This window comes from Heterodontus francisci, chromosome 25, assembly GCF_036365525.1.
Source record: "Heterodontus francisci isolate sHetFra1 chromosome 25, sHetFra1.hap1, whole genome shotgun sequence".
Lineage (NCBI taxonomy): Eukaryota > Metazoa > Chordata > Chondrichthyes > Heterodontiformes > Heterodontidae > Heterodontus > Heterodontus francisci.
In genome coordinates, this window is record NC_090395.1 from 60,423,988 (window position 1) to 60,449,072 (window position 25,085).

General features: G+C 43.4%; 1 protein-coding gene across 1 annotated transcript in view; it reads right to left on the reverse strand.

Moving 5' to 3' along the window:
• Positions 1-25,085, reverse strand: part of LOC137384028 (acidic mammalian chitinase-like) — an 80,092-nt gene that overhangs the window by 18,154 nt on the left and 36,853 nt on the right. The window contains exons 5-9 of the mRNA XM_068057592.1: positions 11,975-12,031; positions 10,780-10,945; positions 5,980-6,104; positions 5,105-5,228; positions 4,791-4,973 (exon numbers count right to left, since the gene is read on the reverse strand). Coding sequence (XP_067913693.1) covers positions 4,791-4,973; positions 5,105-5,228; positions 5,980-6,104; positions 10,780-10,945; positions 11,975-12,031 — 655 coding nt within the window. The remainder of the gene's footprint in view (positions 1-4,790; positions 4,974-5,104; positions 5,229-5,979; positions 6,105-10,779; positions 10,946-11,974; positions 12,032-25,085) is intronic.

Below are 25,085 nucleotides of genomic sequence, written 5' to 3' on the forward strand. Positions count from 1 at the left end.
GTCGCTGGAGCTGTGAGGCTGCGGTGCTAACCACTACGCCACTGTGCCGCACTGTGTCGAGAGACAATGGGTAAGCGCCCGGAGGTGGTCAGTGGTATGCGGAGCAGCGCCTGGAGTGGCTATAAAGGCCAATTCTAGAGTGACAGGCTCTTCCACAGGTGCTGCAGAAACATTTGTTTGTCGGGGCTGTTACACAGTTGGCTCTCCCCTTGCGCTTCTGTCTTTTTTCCTGTCAACTGCTAAGTCTCTTCGACTCGCCACACTTTAGCCCCGCCTTTATGGCTGCCCGCCAGTTCTGGCGAACACTGGCAACTGACTCCCACAACTTGTGATCAATGTCACAGGACTTCATGTCGCGTTTGCAGACGTCTTTAAAGCGGAGACATGGACAGCCGGTGGGTCTGATACCAGTGGCGAGCTCGCTGTACAATGTGTCTTTGGGGATCCTGCCATCTTCCATGCGGCTCACATGGCCAAGCCATCTCAAGCGCCGCTGACTCAGTAGTGTGATTTAGCTGGGGATGTTGGCCACCTCGAGGACTTCTGTGTTGGAGATACGGTCCTGCCACCTGATGCCAAGTATTCTCCGGAGGCAGCGAAGATGGAATGAATTGAGACGTCGCTCTTGGCTGACATACGTTGTCCAGGCCTCACTACCATACAGCAAGATACTGAGGACACAGGCTTGATACACTCTCTTGGCCAGTCTGGACATAGCAGTGGAAGCCTTTCCCATGCGCTTGTTGATTTCTGCATCTATAGACAGGTTACTGGTGATAGTTGAGCCTAGGTAGGTGAACTCTTGAACCACTTCCAGAGCGTGGTCGCCAATATTGATGGATAGAGCATTTCTGACGTCCTGTCCCATGATGTTCGTTTTCTTGAGGCTAATGGTTAGGCCAAATTCGTTGCAAGCAGCCACAAACCTGTTGATGAGACTCTGCAGATATTCTTCGGTGTGAGATGTGCTCATGCCTGGGTGAATGTGTGGAGGTTGAGAGTTGTCCAAGCGTCAAAAGCCCCCTCTCGGCCTTTCTGGTGGGGTCCAAAGGAGTGCAGAGCCCGACGTTTATAAGGAGGCTACAAAGGGATATAGATAGGTTAAGTGAGTGGGCAAAGATCTGACAATTGAACTATAATGTGGGGAAATGTGAAATTGTCCAATTTGGCATGAAGAATAAAAAAGCATATTATTTAAATAGTGAGAGATTGCAGAGCTCTGAGAGGCAGAGGGATCTGGGTGTCCTAGTGCATGAATTGCAAAAGCTTAGTTTGCAGGTACAACACGTAATTAGGAAAGTTAATGGAATGTTATCATTTATTGCAAGGGGAATTGAATACAAAAGTAGGGAAGGTTATGCTTCAGCTATAAAGGGCATTGGTGAGACCACATCTGGAGTACTGTGTGCAGTATTGGGCTCCTTATTTAAGGAAGGATGTAAATGTGTTGGAAGCAGTTCAGAGAAGGTTTACTGGACGAATACATGGAATAACTGGGTTGTCTAAAGAGGAAAGGTTGCACAGGCTAGGCTTGTATCTGCTGGAGTTTGGAAGAGTAAGAGACGACTTGATTGAAACATACAAGATCCCGAGGGGTCTTGAAAGGGTGATGTGGAAAGGATGTTTCCTCTTGTGGGAGAATCTCGAACTAGGGGTCAGTGTTTATAAATAAGGGGTCACCCATTTAAGACAGAGATGGGGAGAAATCTTTTCCCTGAGGGTTGTGAGTCTTTGGAACACTTCCTCAAAAGGCAGTGGAAACAGAGTCTTCGAAAATTTTTAAGGCACAGGTAGATAGATTCTTGAGAAGCAAGGGGTGAACCGTTACTTGGGTTAGGCAGGAATGTGGAGTTGTGATTACTATCAGATCAGCCATGATCTTACTGAATGGCATGCAGGCTCGAGGCCTACTCCTGCTCCACCAAGGGTGAGCTAACAACACACTGTGTTTAAAATTAAACCCTATTAATGATAAGACCAGGTGAAGGCTAAAAGGGAACCCGAGACCTCTTTCTCACCTGGTCGTAACAAAGTTAAGGGGAGTATTAGACTAAGAGACTTACAATGTTGTAAAAAAAAAAGTAGCAAGTCTGAGGATTGGAAGTGTTTTAGAAACCAGTAAAGGGCCACCAATAAATTGATAAAAAGTAGAATGAGAGTAAACAAGCCAGCAATATTAAAACAGATAAGAACTTTTATAAGTACAATAAAAGGAAGAGAGTAGCTAAAGTAGACGTTAGTCTCTTAGAGGCGGAGACAGGAGGAATCATGGCAAATGAGGAAATGGCAGAGACATTGAACAAATATCTTGTGTCTGTCTTCACAGTAGAAGTCACAAGTTCCATACCAGAAATAGGCAGTATCCTAGGGGCTAAAAAGAGTGAGGAAATTAAGGAAATTGATATCAGCCGAGAAAGGTATTGGAGAAACTTGAGGGACTAAAATCTGAAAGGTCCCCAGGACCAGATGGACTACACCCTAGGGTTAAAAAAGAGATAGCGGCAGAGATAGTGAATGTGCTGGCAATGATTTTCCAGAATTTCTTAGATTCAGGAATTGTCCCGTCCGATTGGAAGTTGGCAAATGTTTACCTCCTTTCTTGAAAAGCAGTGCGAGAGAAAACAGGGAACTACAGGCCAACTAGCCTACCAATCGTTGGGAAGATGCTGAAAACCATTATTAAAGAAGTCTTAACATTGCACTTGGAAAAGCATAGTATGATTAGAACAAGTCAGCATGGTTTTACAATAAGGAGATCCTGTTTGACAAATTTTTCCTGGATTTTCAAAAGGCATTCGATAAGGTGCAACATAAAGACTAATAGGCAAGATAAGGGCTCATGGTGTTGGGGATAATATAACATGAACAGAGGATTGGTTAACAGACAGAAAGCAGAGAGTGGGCATATATGGGGCATTTTCAAGATGGCAGACAGTGAATAGTGCCGCAAGGATCAGTGCTGGGGCCTCAGCTACTTACATTCTATTAATGACTTGGATAAAGATACAGAGTAATGTATCTAAGTTTGCTGATGACAAAAAGCTTGGTGGAAAGGTAAGCTGTGGGGAGGACATAGAGAGCCTGCAAAGAAATAGCTTAAGTGAGTGGGCAACAAGATGGCAAACGGAGTAGAATGTAGGGAAGTGTGAAGTTGTTCACTTTGGTTGTAAAAATAGAAAAGCAGAATATTTTTTTAAAGGTGTGAAACTGGTCGGTGTTGATGTTCACAGAGACTTGGGGGTACTTGTATAAAGAAGGCATAAAGTTAACATGCAGGTGCAGCAGGCTATTAGGAAAACAAATGGCATGTTGGCCTTTATTGCAAGCCCAAGATTAGCCATGATCGTATTGAATGGTGGAGCAGGCTTGATGGGCCACATGCTCTACTTCTGCTCCTAATTCTTGTGTCCTTTGCCCATCTGATTTTTTCAATCTAAATGTCGATTAAAATCCCCCATGATTATCACTATACCTTTCTGATGAGCACCCATTATTTCTTCCTTTATATCCAGTTCTACCATGTGGTTACTGTTAGGGACCTGTACATCATTCTGACAAGTGATTTCTTGCCTTTATCCTTTCTCATCTTGATCCAAACCGCTTCTACATTCAGGTTTCCTGAACTTAGGTCATCCCTCTCTATTGTGCTTATATCATTAATTAACAAAGCCACCACCTTCACCTTTTCCTAGTTTCCTGTCCTACCTGAATGCCATCTACCATTCAATATTCAGATCCCAATCTATGCCATCCTGCAGCCATGTCTCTGTAACGGCTATCAGATTGTACTTATTTATTTCTGTTTGTGCTATCAGTTCATCTGTTTTGTTTCGAATGCTATGTGCATTCAGATACAGAACCTTTAGTTTTGTCCTCATTATTTTTGTAACCTTTAGCATTGTCTGCTGATTTACTCTTAGATTTGTAATCATTGTCCCTTCCAGTCACGGTCTGTTTATCTCTTCCCACATTAATACCTTTCACTCTTGCCTTGTCTCTATTCTTTGATTTACCATATCTTCCCAAATTTGATCCCTTGCACCCACTATTTAGGTTAAAACCCTCTCTACTTCCCTAGTTATACGACTCGCTAGAACACCAGTCCCAGCATGGTTCAGGTGTAGACCGTCCCAACGGCACAACCCCCACTTTCCCAGTACTGGTGTCAGTGCTCCACGAACTGGAACCCCCCTCTACCACACCAGCCATGCTCAATTCCCAGCCAAGTGGCTACAGCTTATGCGCTCAGGGTAAAACCTTTTCTGTGCCTTCAGCATATTCAAAATAGAATGAGCGGCTTGTTGTGGGACAACTTTAAAAACGGACCACCTTAAGGAGCTGGAAGTGAAACGGACCAGAGGAGACGATGTCATATCACACATGACCAGTTAGTTGTGGGCATAGCCCGGCAAAGTAAGATGTGCTTTGGTTTGGCTCAAGCAATAGCTCTACGTGTGTATATATATCCAATTAAAGTATAATAAAATCCATGTTTACTTTGAATATTACTTGTAGCCCTGTGAGTCTTAGGATAGGTCACATATCAAATGATCAGGGGTAGGTGGAAATGTGGAGTAATCAGTTCAGCCTTGAACTTATTGAATGGCGGAGCAGGCTCGAAGGGCCGAGTGGCCTACTCCTGCTCCTAATTCGTATGTTCGTATTACAGGGCTTAAATCACAAACCTGGACACAGACATGCACATGTACAAATGTTGAATCTTGTATAATTGGCACTTCGTTTTCATTTAAATTTGCTCAATTTAAAATAAAAGTACTCAGTTTTATCACCTCATAATTAGCCAAGATGCCAGCCTCTTTTGTGTATTTGCCTTCTGGTCCAGGACCAGATGCTGGAGCACCAACGCTCGAATTTGAAGAGCTCAGCGTGAAGGACCGTCCATATGTTGCGATTCCGACTAACAGTTTATTAGCTGGTGCACCTTTCTTTTCCCAGTATTTAACAACAAAATCCTGCAACAGGAGCAATTAGAGCAATGGTAATGGGTCCAAGAAAGATTAAGCACTTTTTTAAGAAAATATTTCAATATTTAAAAAGTTAGAATGTACCATCTCAATGTGAATGGTGGAATTTGTTTACGTACAATATTAAAATCCAGAAAAACACCCCGATCAACATTGCTGCGATATAAAGGGCTGTTGTGTCCAGTGAAAGCATCCCAGGCACCATGGAAATCATATGTCATCACACTGATAAAATCCAAATGTCTACAGAAATGAAAATGCAGTAAATTAAGTCATAATCACCAGTAATATTGATTGATCAGGACTATAAACAGCAGCAGCATACATTTATGCAGAATACTACCCAATACAGTTAGGATATAAAGCATTTCTAATCATTTCCCCTAGTTATTGTAAAACAAATTAATTTTACTTTTAGACAGCACATCACGAATCCTGCTCGAGAGTAAATTAGACTCCAAAATATAAACAACCAGCATAATAATTACATTTTCCACACTCTCCAATAAGATCACACTAAACCTTCTGCAGAATTAAAACTCATGCATTAGAACCTGCAACTGAACTGAATGTACCAAGAATGTTAGGATCCTTCCAAGCATTATATAAACTAGTAGGAGCTGTAATTCAGCAGGAATTACACCAGTCTCCCACTGTAACTCCAGCGGAACCCTCAGTGAAAAGGAGGAAATGGCCTCAGCCTTCTTTTCCTTTCTGAAATGTTTTTTAAACTCAAGCTTGGCATTAGCTAGTCTTGATTTACATTGCACCTGCTGTTTTCATCTTTTGTGGTGTCTTTTATTGCTTTTGGACTCAGTCACCTAAGTTTCTCAATGAAAAGAATCAAAACTTTGCTCGTGCATGATTCAAATTAAACCTTCTTCAGAGGCTAAAATAGAATGGAATTTTTTGGCAGTAGAGAATTGATTGAAACAATCCTGGCTAGTTTGCAAGTTACACGGCATGAAGAATGTCTGTACTTAAAGTTACTTACTGAGAGATTTTAGGTATATCATAACTAGCATCAATGTTCTCTTTACCAGCAGCCACAGCAGCTGTAAGCAGTAGTCTGGCCTTTCCTGTTTTTTTTGCTTCTTTTGTAAAGGCAGATTCCATTTCCTGGGGGAAACAAAATATTAGGGTAACTGTGATTTCATGGCCTCAGCAGGGAGCCGTGGTTACAGGGGTCGCAGGTAAGATAATTGTAGCTGCAATGTTTTTGCTCTCTATCCAACATATGCTCCTTGTAAACATAGATTCCTAAAGGAAATGCAAGAGGCCTGATTTTAACCCAGCCTGCCCGGTTCTGGTTAAAATGATGGAGAGGTTCATGCTGCATTTTAGCCAGCTGCCATTTTAATGGAACATATTTCAGGCATAAGAGTTCTGCTCATCCTAGGCCTATTTAATGTTTTGAAACTACAACGTGATGACGTCATCTGCCCCGCAAAATACACTGGTGAACCTGGCAGGAAGCAGCAGATGGCCAGATGAGGAAAGGTTGGTCCAGAAATTCCTGCTAAGAGACAATGCAGACACATTTAATGAGGCCTGTAAGAAAAAATGACTGGGGCCTCACACTCAACTCCTTGGGGAGATTTCTAACCAGTGCACACCCTGGGATAAAATTGAGGCTAAGATTAAATAATTACCCCTCAAATTCAGCAGTGAAACTATATTTTTTTCTTGCTGTTTCATCTAAGTAAATGTGTTATTCTTGTGTTGGTGTGAATAGTGTAACAAGCAGTGAATCTATAAAAGTAGGTTCTTTTATTGAAGATACAAACATTCACAGCAATAGTGGGAAGGTCCTGTACTACTTGTTGCTGCTTGCAATGAATGTTCAGGAGGTCACAAGAGTCTGCATCATATCCTGTTTGGGTGATGGACAGCCGTTTAAGATACGCCCCTTAAAGCAACACTAGCATTTAAAGCAATACCACAACATTCCCTTTTTCCCAAATTATAAATGTGTCATGAAATAATTGGAGCAATTTACAACACAGCGATGAGAAAGGCATTAAATGCTAACAATAAACAGTAATAAAGTTAGAAGTTTCTGCAGCATGTTGGGAGTTTGATGATACACCCAAACCAAGTCAGTGTAGATTTGGTTTATGTTCGCTGTACGGTCTCGTCTTAACTGTTGGTGGGAATGGTGGATTCAGGCGGTATCCTTTATTTTTCCTTGCCTGTCGAGCATTTTTCTCTCTGCTCTACATGGCAGCTTACTTCTGGTTTGATTCCATGTTACAAGTTCCAACATCCGTTGTTTGACATCGTTCGTTTGGTCTGCCGTCAGTTCGTCCTATAGCTCGCTTACAGCAGTCTTCCGTGATGGCTCTTTCCATTTGCCAATAAATCTAGGCGGATGACGTTGCCAATAATCTTGTAAGTCTTTGACTTGCTGCCGAAATTCATTTTGGCCCATTGGGACTTCTGCTTCTCTTGACCTTGTCTGCACTAGCTGCTTCTCCAGTTGTAGAACAGAATTGTCACTGTAGCATGGGTAGCCTTTGAGCTGCATCTCCAAGGCTGCAATTTTTTGTTGTAGCTCAACCATAGCTGCTGTGTTACCTGCTTCTCGGAGGCTCAGCATCATCACTTCTTTGTATTGCAGTTCATCTTGGCTACATTGTGTTCAGGTTCTTTTAATGGAGCTAGCAGTCCCTTGTTCTGGACTGAGTTATTGCACCTTCTCGCGTAGACCATTGCTCTCCTTTTTGATCGTTAGATCAGTTTCCAGCTGGACCCTGCACTGCCTTGTTGGCGACTTGGATTGGCTGGATTTTGAGTGTGTAGACTAGCACTTGTGGTGCCTGCTGTTGCTGAGCACAGTCTGCGTGGCAAGTTTGGGGTGAGCAAGATGAGTTGCTCTTCCTGTCCTTGAGCTTAATAGATCCCACGGACAGAATTGTTGTGCCATTGTACACAGTGAACTTGGCGATTGTCTGTTGAGCCATTGTTTACTATTGCTGTGGATACATGCTCTTCAGGTTATAGAGTGGTAGAATGTTGGCCCTCGCATCTGTGTCAATCTTAGTCCAGAGTGTGTGTTTACCACGCTTTTGCAGGTAAATAATCTGGATGGTGGCAAAGGCTTCTGAAGGTCCTACCATGCTGATGCACTCGGCGAGGTTAACTGTATGAAATGCCTGCTCACTTAGCGTGTCAGTGTCCTGATCATGCTCACCCTCTAAACTTTCGGTCTGGCTGGTCACCTTGCGAATTCTCTGCTTTTGGTATTTGGATTGTTCTCTCTGTCCGTCAGGATGTAATCCTTGTCGTGCATCCGACTCATTCTTGACTTGTTGTGTCCTGGGTTTCTTGCACTGGCACTTCCAGTACCCTCTGTTGTCACATGCTTTGCAGACATTGTGAAATGCCGGACAGTTTCTTGGTGAACGTACGAGGCCACATTGTGTACATGGCTCGCCATGTTTGGTTGTGGTGGCCACCAGTAATAGATGGATTGTACATGGCTTGTCAGGTTTGCCTGCCCTTACTGATGGCTTCGAATTTCCAGCTGGTTTTCAGCAAGGAGTATAAATTGTAGCCTTTCGGCTCATTGACGAGGTCTTTCTGAAATGCTTCGATGGGGGTGGAAGCTATCACAAGCTTCATGATCCGGTCAGCTAGATCAGTTTCAGAAAAATCAGTCACGACCATTATCTCTAAAACCGCTCACCACGTGGTCCTTTGGCTGCTGTCGGAATGACATAAACTCAAGCTGGTGTATTCTGAAATTGAGCTTGACCTTCAACTGGTCTTCCAATGTGAACCGTATTTTGCTGGGATCCTTTAAGTCATCTTCTGAAAGACCAGATGTGTTCAATCTGTGCAAGCCTTCATTTCCAATGGCAATGTTGACTTTGGTTGCTTGTCTCTTTGGATCAGAAATGGCCAAGTTCAGAAAACACAGATCCATTCTCTACAGTTCAAATTCAGTTAGAAGGTCCGCTGCCTTCCAGACAAGTGATGGAAATTCAGTTGCCATTTTATGTTGAGCACCATTAGTGGTTGGAATAAAAATTGCAACTTGGGCAGTCTTTAAGGGGTTACGTTTTGTGGTGACTGTCTGGCCTTTTAGCTTGTAGTACAGGCTTTCTTTGCAGCTGTAAAAAAAAAACTGCCTTGCTGCTTTCACTGCAGCTGTGTGCTGTCTTTTTTTTAATTATAGACATTGGCTTCCATGTAAAGACCATGGGAAAAATAACTTCCTGTCTTTTTTTAAAAAAAGGTGCCTCTGCCTGCAATACCACTGGGTGTCATGGCCTAGTGGAGCAGTGGAGAGCAAGCAGGTTGAGTGTGGCGCCAACTCCAGCTCTGCAAGCTCGCTGGGCCCCGCTCATGAAGAGTGATGCCACGACGTACTAAGGCCGCCCTCAAAGTGCAATTTGCGAATTTAGGGGGAAAAAAAGCAACTCTCTCCCAGGCTGCGTGCCAGATTAGGCTCTGCCCATGACAGGTTTTGGGATGAAAAAGAAAAGCTTGGCTGCCTCCTAGAACACGCACTATGCTCAAGCCCTGTCCACACAGGCTGCAAAAAGACTATGAAGGCCCTGTAATGGCAATGGGAAGAGAGGATAGATAGTTTTTTTCTTCTTTTAAACAATTGGAGGGTTAGCAATAGTTTTTTTTTTCTAGCTCTCCTGATCGACAGGAAGGTCAGAAAAGGAGCTTTAAAAATATCTACTTTTTCTTTGTGGCTTGCTAGGAACCTTCAGGAGATGGAGCAAAATGGCTGTGAAGGTCTTCTGGCCTTCTCAAATGCCTGGAGGTTTATCTGCACAGATGATTCTGCCTGGCCATGGTGCAATGGATCATTTGCCCCCTAAACTCCCGATCCGGTGGCTCGTCAGCAAAAGTGGTTCTCCCGACCAGCGTACACCTCTCAAGAGTAGACTTTTACCGAATTGCTTCTGGCACAAACCGTAATCGCAGCTTAATTCACTCATGTTTCCTTAAAGCAAGGCTGTAGATCTCGATCCCGACGATGTGGACCTGCCCTGTATTGGACACCAGCAACGTCGCAGAGTCACTTACTTGGGCTTCCACGATGCCACAAGGATCACAGGCGAATCCGGTGAGCTTGTAAACCTTCACTCTGGAGCTTCTGTAGCAGGCGGATGGGCTCAGCTTTCCAGGCTTTGTAGACACTTGAAGTTTATTTAATATCCCACTGCTGCCACTATGTTAAGCGATTCACATGGACACAATCAATGAATCCATAAGGTAGGTTCTTTTATTGAAGATACATCCACAGAAATACTGGGAAGGTCCTGTACTTGGTTCTTACAGCTTTGGCTGCTAACAATGAATGCTCAGCGATCACAAGGCTCAGTGCATCATAACTTGTCTGGGTGATGGACAGCCATTTAAGGTATGCCCCTTAAAGCAACACTCGCATTTAAAGCAATACGACAACAATACTGATTTGAGATTCATGTCTGTCCTGTGCAAACTTATCACCAGTAGTTATAATACTAGTTATGGCTGCTAAATAACTGCTAAAAATGTTAGTAGCAGATCTAATTGCTAATACAAATAACGTTACTCCAACAAAAATCATATCACTATGTAACTCTCTGTTTGAAGTCAGGTAAAACAAAATACTAGTCATTTAACAGGATAACAATTTCCTTAGACATTTTTCCATACACTTTAGACTGAAAATAAATCCAAATGGAGAGAAGGCAAGCAATATATTACTGATTTGACGATATATAACATATAATAATTATATAGCACTACACATCTTACCTGCTTTAAAACTGAAAGCTGTTTTTCCTACCTCAACTAAATAGCTGAACAGTTGTTTGCTTTCTGGTGGGTTTCCATCAGAACCTGGATACTCCCAATCCAGATCAAAACCATCAAACTCATACTCAGTCAGAAAGCTAATCACAGAGTTGATGAATTTTGCTCTATTTGTTTCAGTAGACACCATTTTGTTATAACTGGGGGAGGAGCCAGAAGCATACGAGGAAATTAAAAATTGTAAGTGTTATTTTGTTCATATTTATCACAAGGTAAACAAACTGCATGTAGTGTGATATGTTCTATTTTAAAATTCATGAACTGGAGTGAAATGACATTTTACAGGAAAAACACAAGAACAAATACCCTTTTAACAGCTGCGAATATATGGATACACAAATAAACAGACACTAAAGTGACGCTGCTTTCAATAAAAAGTAAGCATTAATTTCTGAATCCAATAGTTCGCAATTCAACAGTTCTTAAGTCTATTGCTTGGAAATTATTGTTATGTTACACATGTTATTGGAATCAGCTCCTGCAGTAAGTAGTACAGTACTAAACATGCAAAATAGGAAACTTCCAGATTTAGTCCCTGGTCTGTGCTGAGTCAGATGGTCTTGTCAGGGCAGCAGTGGGGAACGGGAATGCTATGACTGGATTCAGTCACCTCATTTTTAACCCCCCTACTCCCCCCTTCCACCACCAACTCAATGCAGGAGAGGATTGGAGTGGGCGAGAAGGGCTGAAGGAGGGTAGTCACAATATCAGGATCAGGCAACCGGACCCAATTCCACCCCTTTAAATTTTAAAATGCAGGAACCAGGGCGTGGACAATTCAGGGATTGTACTCAAGGGGCCCTGCTGTTGCCACCAGCCGCTAATGTTCCCTTCTGCCCATCGGCCAAGCTGTCCATTTGACCAGCAGCCAAGTGACCTTATATGTTAATGAGGCACTGCTGTTAAGATTGGCAGGGCCTCTATGTCCCTGGCCTTGCCAGGTTCATTGATCAATTTTCCCAGTTGAGGGAAAGGGGGAAAAGTCTGCCTTCTCAACCAGCCTTCACGTACAGCTGTAGCTTTTTGAAAAATTCTATGGTTCATATTTTTCAATTAATACTACTGTGGAAAGCCTAAATTCGACCATCTTTGAAGGGAATCATTTACGCATGCTTGATATTAGTTACATTTATGTATTTTACTGATACAGTTTTGTCATAAATTCTTACTGTTTGGAACCAAATTTCCACCCTCCAAGAGCCAGGAGTGTCTTCAAGTCAGGATTCCTAGAAGAAATAAAATAATTTCCAGGTGTTATTTTGACAACTAAGCTGAACTTCTCAATCTTGAAAACAAAGATTAGTTTCAGTGACCTAACAAAAAAGCTATAGAAGTACTTTTTCAATATAACAGAGTTGCATTTAGTTAGAAATTAGCTGGGAAGATACCTGCATATTTGATCTCCCGCCTTTGTGGAAACCTATTCTATCATTACCATCAAACAAAATAAAACCCTGTTATTCCATGTCTACATTCTGTTCTTTCTAGAGTATATTAATGCCTGGATTTTCCTATTAGAAAAACACTTTTTTTCTTTTATGGTAGTAATTGAATAAAATGGGGCAGGGAGATGTTCCTTCACAGCCCTACCCCCAAAAATCCCCACCTGGATTTTGTTCCCGAGAACCTCGCATTGATCTTATCTACCTATCCTGCTCCATGGAAATGGAGGAAATGGGTGTGGTTATGTTCTATCTGCACTTTCCCTCAGTTTCTACTTATATGCTGGACCCGGAAACACCACTAAAAAGGTGGCATTGTGAAGGTTAGTAGTTGGTAGAGAGGAGGCCACAGCTTCAGGAAATGTTTCAAACCTACAGGTCTTTCACCGATTGAAAAGAGACTGCAATTTTAAGCCATTTTACATTTTAGGCACTTCAGAACGTTCTAGTTGTTTTTTTTCTAGTTTCAGGGGAAGTAATTAATTTTACGACAGGAATATCTGGTTTGTGTTTTCGAGGAGAAGAAATGCTGAGGAAGGATGCTGCCAAGGCAAATGAGTTGTCACAGAAGGTCTCAACATGAGACCCATTGATACCCGCTCCACAAGGTTTGCAGAGCTCGGAGGTCATATCTTGACTTTTCACAATGGCAGTATGTTAGGATGCATTTCCGCTAGGAGGCAATTGAAATACAGCAGCTGCTGGCTGCATACTTGGGGCAAGTTTTTATGGGGGCCTTGGGAGCGTTGAGAAGATTGGCTGGAGAACCGGAGGAAAGGTGGTGGGGGAGTGCCTATTGCCTTCCTGATGCCATGGAATTCTCCCCCTTTGCCCTCACCAACCACCATTCCCCACACCCTTACCAGGGCCTGCCAGACTGGGCCCGGGGACCCTGAACCCACACCTTCATCTGAGGACAGTTCCATGCTATTCCTCTGGGCCAGGCACAGCTCCAGCAATGGCCACCATTCCTGGTGACGTTGCTGAGACTGAAAAGCTACTGGCCCTCTGATTGGATGGCAGCTTTTGGACGTAGGATATCGCCCTTAAAGGGAAGGGAGCCCGAAGGCAGCTCATTAGCTGTCCGACTGCTACAGTCTGGTCGGGGCTCCTGAAGCAGCCAAGGCAGGGTTGCCCCCGGCTTTCCAGCTTGCTGTCAGAGCCACCACTGCCTTGACAAAATTCGGCCCTCGCAGTCCAGATCAACAAGGACTCTTGTAAGTGGCTGTTAAAGGGAGTACAACTTTAAATTTGTATGTTAGAGTCCTTCTCAGCTGCCTTGGGTGAAACCAGTCACATCATTCAATGCAGTGCACCACTGTATTAAGGTCATACACCAACATTTAAGAATAGGTTACATAGGCAGTTGAAGGAAAGGGGCACAAAAGTATCCAGGAACATGGTGGGCATGTGGGATTAGAGCTACTGCTGGTGCACATGTCAAATACCAGCATGGACTGATTAGCCCAAAAGCCTGTTTCCATGTTTTAATTTCTACAGGAGTAGGCCATTCAGCCCCTTGAGCCTGTTCCAGTCTGTTAAAACACCTCAACTCCATTTACCCACCTTTGATCTAGATCATGCAGTGATACAGCAGAGCAAGAAGTCATGTGGCCCATCACCCCTGTGCTGGCTCTTTCAAAAAAGCAATCAAGTTAGTCTCACTCCCCTGCCCTTTCCACATAGCTGTGCTAGTTTTTCCCCATCAAGTATTTATTCAGTTCTCCTTGAAAGTTATGATTGAATCTGGTTCCACCACCTTTTCAGAAAGTGCATTTCAGATCATAACTTGCTGAGCAAAACAAATCTCATCTCCTGTCTGGCTTGTTTGCCAGATACCTTAAATCTATATATGTACTTTGGTTACTGGTCCTTCTATAGTGGAAGCGGTTGCTCCTTCTCTACTCTTAGCCTTTATGATTTTGAGCACTCCTAGATCTCCACTTAACCTTCTCTGCTCTAATGAGAACAATCCCAGCTTCTCTAGTCTCTCCACGTAACTGAAATCAGTGGTACAATTCTAGTGAATCTCGTCAGTGCCCTGACATCCATCCTAGAGTGTGGTGAGATTTTATTGGACACAATGGGCAAAATTTTCAGACCTTACCCACAAGGTGCAGATCCATCAGAAACTCAGGGGGAACCCACCTTTCAGGACTCTCCTCCCTCTTCCCAATGCTATGAAATTTTAACACCACAGCATATTAGTGATGCCAGTGATTGGTTTAAAAGCAAAATACTGCAGATGCTGGAAATCAGAAATAAAAATAGAAAGTGTTGAAAATACTCGGCATGTCTGGCATCATCTGTGGTGAGAGAAACAGTGTTAACATTTCAGGTCAATGACCTTTCATCAGAACTGGCAAAGATGAGAAATGTAATAGGTTTTGAACAAGTGAAAGTGATTGGTTTCCCGCTTGATTGACAGCTGGGCCTTCAGTTCGGCAAGGAGCTGGTCACTGATGGCCATAGTAACAGTTAAGTCCTCATCAGGAATGAGGGGGAGGGGGAGTCGATGTCGACTGCAGGGCCATCAGAGGGGAGTGGGAAAGGAGGGGGCTGCTAATTCCTTGGGGTGGCAGGGAGGTCAGAGGATTCAAGGTGGAAAGCCTGATCACGGTAGCTCCTCAGGTCGGCACCTGAATCCAAGAATGTGAAGGCACTTACCTCCTGCATCCACCAAGTCCTGGCCTTGAAGAAGCTGCAGGCTTCCCCGCAGGCAGCTCAGGAAACCCAGCTGGCAGCTGTTAAATTTCAAAAGCTGCACGCCAATGAGGCCTCATTATCACATTTAAAACCGCAACCCATCTCCTTGGGTCTGTGTGTCGCAGGCCCACCTTCTGGTTTCTGTTAAAGCCAGACACGGCCAGGTTGGAGGCAGGTTTGGGTGAGGAAACATATTTAATCACCCCTGGGCTTGCTGATCTATAACTTCTATTTATCTAGCATCTTTAATATAGTAAAATATCTTAAAGTACTTCACAGGAGTGGCTCCCAATTAAGAAATTCCCTGATTTTAAAATTCTCATTGTTGTTTTCAAATCCATCCATGACCTTACATCTTCCTATCTCTAACCACCCGCAATCTACCAAGATACCTGCACTCTTGCAATCTGGCCTCTTGCGCATCTCTGATTTTAATTTCTCCACCAGTGATGTTCATGCCTTCAGCTGCCAAGGCCTTAAACTCTGGAATTCCTCACCTAAAGCTCTTTGCCTCCTTTAACAAGATCTTTAAAACTTACCTCTTTGACCAAGCTTTTGATAATTGCCCTAGTATTTCCTTATGTGGCTTGGGGTCAAATTTTGTCTAATAATGCTTCTGTGAAGTACTTTCAGATATTTTACTATATTAAAGATGCTAGATAAATAGAAGTTGTTGTTGGACTTGGGTATACAGGGCATTATTTCATTGTTCTCAGATGACATTAAACTGGGAAATATAGTAAACATTGAGGAAGGTAGCAACAAACTTCAGGAGGAAGTTATGGAAAACCTTTATAAATTACCAGTTATGCATCAGCTGGGATAATGGACTGAAATTCAACTGAACAAAAGAGCTGGGTTTGGGTGGGGTGAGGGGAGGATTAACCTGTCATTATTTTTATTCGTTCATGGGATGTGGGCATAGTTGGCAAGGCCAGCCTTTCTTGCCCATCCTTAATTGCCCGAGAAGGTGCTGGTGAGCTGCCTTCTTGAACTGCTGCAGTCCTTGTTTGCAGGTACACCCACAATGCTTTAGGTAGGGAGTTCCAGGATTTTGACCGAGCAATAGAGAAGGATGTGCGATTTATTTCTAAGTCAGGATGGTGAATGACTTGAAGGGGAATTTGCAGATAGCGGTGTTCCCATGTGCCTTCTTCCCTTGCTCTTCTAGGCGGTAGATTGTGGGTTTGGATGGTGCTGTCGAAAAAGCCTTGGTGAGCTGCTGTATATATCAAATTGGATCCAATATTGGCTTAGAGGCAGGAGGCAGAGGGTGAGGTCGAGGGTTGTTTTTGCGATTGGAAGCCTGTGACCGGTGGTGCACCGCAGGGATCGGTGCTGGGACCCTTGCTGTTTGTAGTGTACATTCATGATTTAGACATGAATATAGGAGATATGATCAGTAAGTTCGCAGATGACACAAAAATTTGTGATGTCATAGTGAGGAGGAAAGCCTTAGATTACAGGATGATATAGATGGGCTGGTAAGATCAGATCTTTTATCATTTAAAATGCCTGAATTAGGTCACCCCTCAATCTTTTAAACTCAAGGAAATACAAGTCTGGTCTTTGCAACCTGTTCTAATTTAAGCCAATATATCCTTCCTGAGCTGCAGTGCCCAGAATGGTGCACAATACTCCAAATGGGATCTGACCAAGACACTGCTCAAATGAAGCATAATTTCCTCCCCTTTGTATTCCAACCATCTTGGGACGACAACATCCATTAGCATTTTTGATTATGTTTTATACCTATTTACGAGCTTTTTGTGACTTGTGTTTGGGATACCAAAATCCCTTTGCTCCTCCAGTTTTGTAAAAAAATTCCAATTTCTCTATCTTTAAAGTAAAGTGGATTACCATGTACTTTCCCATATTAAACTCGATCTGCCAGTTTTGCCCACTCACGTAATCTGCTTATGTCCCTTCGTAACTTCCTGCTCCCATCAACATTATTTAGAAAAGGAGTGAGAGAGAAACTTGAAAATTACAGACCTAATAGTTTTATGTCAGTGTCCTGTGTGCCTCCTAACCTAAATCATCTGCAAACTTGGATATACACTATTTATTCCTTCAACCAAGTCATTGATATGCAAGGTGTAAAACTGAGGTCCCAGTATGGAACACCATTGGTCACAATTAGCCAATTGGAATACATTCCCTTTACACCTTCACTCCGTCTCCTACTTCCCAACCAATTATTAACTGCAATTCCAATGGCTATCATTTTTAACAATTTCTTGTCTGAACCTCAAACACCTTCTGGAGGTCCATATAAACAACATCCATAGATACTCCACTGTCGACCTTGTTTGTGGCCTCCTCAAAAAAATCAACTAGGATCTACCCTTCGCTAATCCAAACTCCATCTATTTGATGAGGTCATACTAGTGCAAATGCTCAGTCACTCTGTTCCCTCTTGCTTTCGTACAGCCACCTATTTCCAAACAATGCTGCATGGACAAGAGGGAGACAGCAGATCTTACTGTCCTTAGAAGATGGGTTGATGATGATTCTCTTTCTTCTCCTTGTTCTCCAGAAAGATTAAATAAAGGTATTGGGGTGGAATGAGCCTCCTTTTCATTCTCCTCCAGAACAGCCAGCTGAAGCTAGCTGGATTTGTGGATCAGGATCAAAGCCAAGGACTAATTATTGATAATTGTTATAGTGAATCATTTGGTACAATGATAGATTCCAGTAACTTTCCCACAACTGACATAAAACTATTAGGCTTGTAATTTTCAAGTTTCTCTCTTACTCCTTTTTTTTAAATAATGGAGTGATTTGCAATTTTCCAATCTGGGCATAATTTCTAAATCTAGAAAGCTTTGAAAAACTATGAAAAAGGCACCTGTAGTTTGCCCGTTTGCTTCTCTTAATATCGTAGGCTGGGAACCATCAGGCTCTGGAGATCTGTCTACCTTAAGTTCCATTTATACCTCCAACACCAATTTTAAATTTCTATTAAATCCACTAAGTTCCTCTCCTTGACTTATTTTTACATTTCCTTGTACCTCTGGTGTTTATCCTGCTTCCGTTACTGTGAAATACAACGTATTAATTGTAACAAGTCTGTCATTTGATTAATATTCATTATAGTCCCATCCAAATCTCTGTCTTTAATGGAACCATATTCTCCCTTATTCACTCTCTTTCTCTTTATATATTCATAAGAACTTTCACTGTTAAGTTTTAATATCTCTTGCAAGTTTCTGTTCATATTTCCTTTTCACACCTGTTATTACTTTGTTTGTATCCCTTTGCTGTTTTTATATAGCTATTCCAGTCTGCTTGATTTCTATCTTTCCTTGTATTGCGTAAGCCTTTCTTTTAACTTAATACAGTCAACTACCTTTATTTTGACCACGGACTGTTTACTGCACAAGTGGAGTTTTTTCCTTTTAGGAGTATATACTGGTATTGTATCCTACCAAATACTTCTCTGAATACTTCCCACTATTTGTCTGTAGGTTTATTCACTAATAGCTCAGTCCAGTTTACTGCTGTCAATTTATTTCTCATCCCTTCAAAGTTTACTTTAATTTAAAATCTTGGTTTGTAACTCTTGCTTCACCCTCTCAAATCTAGTATCAAATTCAGTCATATTTATGGCCACTATTCATAAGATGGTCCCTGACGGTCTGATTCTTAACTAAATCTAGTTCATTATTCATCATTAAATCTGGCATAGTTTTATCCCGTCAGTTCTAAAACACGTTGGGGGTTAGACTGGAAACCTCTGAAAACAAGCGTTGGTATTGTAGTACGCATTGCAGATAGCACGTTACATTTGTACTGCCTATTGTTTTACATGATTGCTGTGTGCATCCAGCACTACCAACACTGTTCAGTGGCAGGCCATATCCGTCAGGATCTCTAACGCACCTGCCTAGTGCTACTTAAAATCAGTCTGCATCTCAAAGGGGAGGTGCTTTGTGGCTGCAAGAAATAGTGGCAGTCAGTCATTTACAGCACAGGAGGCCATTTGGTCCATCGGGTCCATGCCAGCTCTCCACAGAGCAATCCAGTCAATCCCACTCTGGCTCAATCCCCGTAGCCCTCCAAGTCTGTTTCTCTGAAGTGGCCATTCAACCTCCTCTTGGAAGTCATTGATCGCCTTTGCTTCCACCACCCTTGTGGGCAGCGAGTTTCAGGACATTACCATCCGCTGCGTAAAAAAGTGCTTCCTCAAGTTCAAAGTGAGAGGGGAAAAGTTTAGGGGGGATATGCGTGGAAAGTTCTTTACGCAGAGGGTGGTGGGTGCCTGGAACGCGTTGCCAGCGGAGGTGGTAGACGCGGGCACGATAGCGTCTTTTAAGATGTATCTAGACAGATACATGAATGGGCAGGAAGCAAAGAGATACAGACCCTTAGAAAATAGGCGACATGTTTAGATAGAGGATCTGGATCGGCGCAGGCTTGGAGGGCCTGTTCCTGTGCTGTAATTTTCTTTGTTCTCTTTGTTCTTTGTTCATAGTCCCCCTGCATCTTTTGCCCCAAACTTCCAATCTGTGTACTCTCGTCCTTGTACTATTTGTTAATGAGAACAGTTTTACCTTGTCTAACTTATCCAAGCCTGTTATAATCTTGTACACTTCTATTAAATCTCCCCTCAATCTCCTTTGTTCTAAGGAGCACAAACCCAACTTTTCTAACCTAACCATGTAACTAAAATGCTCCATCCCTGGAACCATTCTGGTAAATCTCCTCTGCACTCTCTCAAGGACCGTCACATCTTTCCTGACGTGTGATGGCCAGAACTGGATGAAATAATCCAGTTGGGGCCTAATCAGAGACTTATAAAGGTTCAGCATAACCTCCCTGCTTTTGTACACAATTTATGAAGCCTAAACTCCCATACGCTTTACTGACCAATCTCTCAATATGTCCTGCCACCTTCAACGACTGATGTACGTGCACCCCCAGATCCCTCTGCTCCTGCACACTCTTTAGAACTGTGCCATTAAGTATATATTGCCTCTCCCTATTCCTTCTGCCAAAACCCGTCACCTCACACTTGTGACTATTAAATTCCATCTGCCACCTCTCTGCCCATTCTGCCAGTTTATGTCCAATTGCAGGTGGTTCATATCATCCTGTTTGCGACACCTCCAAATTTGATGTCATCAGCAAATTTTGAGATTCTATTCTGTATTCCAAGATTCAAGACATTTATATATAGCAAAAAAAGCAGTGGTCCCAGTACCACCCCTAGGGAACACCATTGTCCACCCTCCTCCAGTCTGAAAAACAACCATTTAACATGACTCGCTGTTTTCTGTCCTTAAGCCAATTTTTTACGCAACTGGACATTGACCCTGCTATTCAATGAGCCTCAATTTTGTTAACCAGCCTTTTATCAAATGTTCTCTTAAAATCCATATAAACAACACCCACTGCATTCCCTTCTGCTACTTCATCAAAAATTTAATTAGATTAGTCAAGCATGATCTGCCTTTAACAAATCAATGCTGGCTTTCCTTAATTAACTCGAACCTCTCAAGCGTCTGTTGATATTTTCCCTGATTATTGTTTCTAAAACCTTAGCCACCATTGATATTAAACTAACTGGTCTGTAGTTGCTGGGACTGTCCATACACCCTTTCTTGAATGAGGGTGTCACATCTGCCACTGTCTAATCCTCTGGCACCTCCCCCGTATCCAGGCAAGATTTGAAGATTTATGGCAAGCCCTTCCTCCATCTCCATTCCCACTTCCTTCAGCTACCTGGGGTACAAGACATCCGGACCAGATGACTTATCTAATCTAAGCATAGCCAGTCCTTTGTAAATTGAATCTGTGCTGTAGTATATTGAAGAATGACTGAACACAAGAGACAGTGTGCACCAAGATTTTCAAATCATGCACTGAAGGACTTGGTGCAAGGCATTGAGAGGAGAGACATCCTGTATCCTTGAGATATATGCTAAGGAGGCAGTGGAAGTCAATGCTGGGAGTATAGCTTCAAGAACATGGATACAGTGCAGGAAGAAGTTTAACGGAGCTGTGAAGGTGAGTGAGTTCAATCTACAATTGAGATATACTACCAACTACAACCCTAGCCTCATCCACTGCTCAACTTATTACACCCCCATCACCCACCTACCAACAACCCGTCAACCAATAATCAAACCTTCAACCCACAGGGTTTACTTCACACTCTCATACTTATCACTACTGCAAGCCTCACACCCACAACTTGCACACACTGGCAGCTAATCAACTACGACAGCCACATCAGCCGAACATATTGCAGTACACTCACACTTTTGTCTTTTTTGCAAGAGACAGCAGGAAAGAAACTGGAGGCGAACAAGCATGCATGCACATTTTAATCCCCGCAGAGGAGACAGTGCTGGCCATCATGACAAGGAGCATTGCTAAGGCTGTGGCCACGGGCAGTGTTGGAGAGATTGATGAGGGTTTCTGCATACCTAATCTCCCTTCTCTCTTCCAACATCATTCTAATTCCACAATCTTTTCTGACTCAAGCTGCAGATGATACAAGTACGTACTTCTTACTTTTTCCTCTCCACAACAAACCCTCGTCACTTTTTAATTTCAAATACCCAAAAACTGGAGCCTTCCAAACCAATGGAAGAAAACTGTGTGAAGAGATACCATCAGTCAATCTTCCACATGCAACTGCCAGCTCAGAGACTGACACAGTGCATACTTTAGAGGGTAGGTTAGAGGAGGGATTTGCCTGTGGTGAGATACCGGACACAAGCGTGCAGCAGCATGAAGGGCAAAGAATAGTGCAGGTGCCAGTTCACCAGAGGGTGAGGTTGCAAATTAGCAGAGGACTCAGAAGAGGACGATGATGGCCCAGGCGCCTGATGTACTGGAAATAATGCCAGAAAGGCTGCGCTCATTGTCAAGGAGCACAGAGGAGTCCAGTTCCAAACTGGCATAAAGCTTTGTGCAGAGCTTGAAGCCCATGATTTCAAACATGGAACACGTAGTCACCTCCATCAACACAACTGTGGAACCCACCATGATGCAATAGCTGGTGGCCAATGTCACAGCTTCTATTGCAACACAAACAACTTTCATCAAAACTCAGACTGCTGCATTGGAATCTCAGCTTACTGCTATCGTGGCTCTGGATGCAACTGTTCAAAGGGGTTTCCAGGATATGATATCAGTCCAGCATTCTGTTCTTGAACAGACCACCAGGATTGCTGAGCTGCCGGGACAGTGGCAATGGCTCAAAGGAACAGGAACCTGGTGTCCGTCCTCAGGATGACAGCATTCATGCTCCCACCTGTGCCACTCCACCAGTTCCCTTGGTGTTTGTTGCCTGTACCTCAGTTAGCCCAGACCGATACGGTGCAGTGTGAAGTTGGGCCCTGTAGATGTAGAATTGCTCGAGGTCATCCTCCAGGATCTTCTGCAGTCCCAATTGAACATCAGCAGCCTTTCACCTCCCATGTTGCAGCCACTGGACAAGCACCTAAAGGAGCACTAGCAAAGTTAACGGCACACAGAAAACAGGCATTAAGGGAAGCACAAGGGTGATTAGTTTCATTTTGTATGCATTATTTAATGAGTTAATTTAGAACATTGGATTTGAATTTTCTGCTAGTTTTTATTTTTGTGTTGGCAGAAAGGGGATGCTGTTGGTGAATGGTGAGGTGCTGTTGAGATTACTGGGACTGCTCATTAATAATCTGATCATGTGCAGCCTGGCAGAAAGGGGTTATCTACAATGTAGCTGCCCTTTGCTTATGTTCTTACTCTGTACATTGCGAAATAGGCATTTTTAATATGTTTTTATTTTTCAACACAACTTATTTTTTAACAGCTATTGCTCATGACCAATTGGTTTGCAAGTCGAATGTAACTCTATTGTGAACTAAGTGATATGCAGTGCACCCATAACTGATGCAATCTCTAGCGAATACACATTCGTAACCGAAGGACACACATAACAGAGGGAGTTTTCACATGGAGGTGCATGTGGGTATGGATGAGTGGGGAGAGGGTTAAATCACAGGAAAATGACAGGCTATCAGGAAGCTGACTCCACCCTGCTGGCTTCCACATTTAACTCGTGCTAAACTGCCTCTGAAGGTGGGTTGCCTATTAATATTTATTAATTGCACAATCAGACATATTTCAACAGCTTTGACTTTTTAACACAAGACCCACAGGTTTCAAGGGCTTCCTGAAACTTGCCAGTGAAAACAAGGCGACAACACAGCAGCAATTGAGGGGGCTGAATCAATCTTGTGGAAATATGGCAATTCTGACTACTCGCAGTTGTTTCCTTACCTGCTAGTGGGAAAGGGTTTGTTCACAGTACTTTGCTGAGAATTCATTCTCTACACTTTTGAGCTTTGCTCTATATTACATCAGAATGGCTGGCACTTTTGCTGTCTTAGATTGGACCTCAGAGGACTAAGATGAACAGCAACAATAGCAGCAACAGCTGGTCACAGACCTCTAGCTGAACAGGAGAGAGGGGAACAGTTCACAGGAGGCACTACCCAAGACGTATGTTCTTGGGCAGAAGATAAGCTTTCTTGATATGTCCGCACAGCAGTATCTTAAGAGGCTCAGATTTTTGCTTCAGCTGGTGGCAGACATCTGCAGCCTGCTAGAAGACCTGCTGCTAGCTGGATCTGGTAGCCATGCTTTACCAGTGGCTGTCAACATCACCAATGCCCTCAAATTTTTTGTCTTCTGATTCCTCCAGAGCTCAGGATTTCCCAATCAGTGGCCCACAAAGGCATAAGGCATCTGACAGACGAACATACGAAATAGGACCAGGAATAGGCCCCTCGAGTCTGCTCCGCCATTTAATAAGTTCATGGCTGAACTGATTTCTCCACATTACCACCTACCCCCGATAACCTTTCACCCTCTTGCTTATCAAGAATCTATCTAACTCTGCCTTAAACATATTCAAAGACTGCTTCCACCGCCTTTTGAGGAAGGGAGTTCCAAAAACTCTCGACCCTCGAAGAAAGATAAAATCCTCATCTCTGTCTTGAATGGGCGACCCCTTATTTTTAAACAGTGACCCCTGGTTCTAGATTCTCCCACAAGGGGAAACATCCTTTCCACATCCACCCTGTCAAGATCCCTTAGGATCTTCTAGGTTTCAATCAAGTTGCCTCTTACTCTTCTAAATTCCAGCGGATACAAGCCTAGCCTGTCCAATCTTTCCACAGATAGCCCGCCCATTCGAGGTATCATTCTAGTAAACCTTCCTTTAACTGCTTCCAACACATTTGCATCCTTCCTTAAATCTTCTTCTTCCTTGGCCTCCTTATCTCGAGAGACAATGGGTAAGCGCCTGGAGGTGGTCAGTGGTGTGTGGAGCAGCGCCTGGAGTGGCTATAAAGGCCAATTCTAGAGTGACTGGCTCTTCCACAGGTGCTGCAGAAAAATTTGTTTGTCGGGGCTGTTACATAGTTGGCTCTCCCCTTACACATCTGTCTTTTTTCCTGCCAACTGCTAAGTCTCTTCGACTCGCCACACTTTAGCCCCATCTTTATGGCTGCCTGCCAGTTCTGGCGATCGCTGGCAACTGACTCCCACGACTTGTGATCAATGTCACAGGACTTCATGTCGCGTTTGCAGACGTCTTTAAAGTGGAGACATGGACGGCCGGTGGGTCTGATACCAGTGGCGAGCTCACTGTACAATGTGTCTTTGGGGATCCTGCCATCTTCCATGCGGCTCACATGGCCAAGCCATCTCAAGCGCCGCTGACTCAGTAGTGTGTATAAGCTGGGGATGTTGGCCGCCTCGAGGACTTCTGTGTTGGAGATGCGGTCCTGCCACCTGATGCCAAGTATTCTCCGGAGGCAGCGAAGGTGGAATGAATTGAGATGTCGCTCTTGGCTGACATACGTTGTCCAGGCCTCGCTGCCATAGAGCAAGGTACTAAGGACACACGCTTGATACACTCGGACTTTTGTGTTCCGTGTCAGTGCGCCATTTTCCCACACTCTCTTGGCCAGTCTGGACATCGCAGTGGAAGCCTTTCCCATGCGGTTGTTAATTTCTGCATCTAGAGCCAGGTTACTGGTGATAGTTGAGCCTAGGTAGGTGAACTCTTGAACCACTTCCAGAGCGTGGTCGCCGATATTGATGGATGGAGCATTTCTGATGTCCTGTC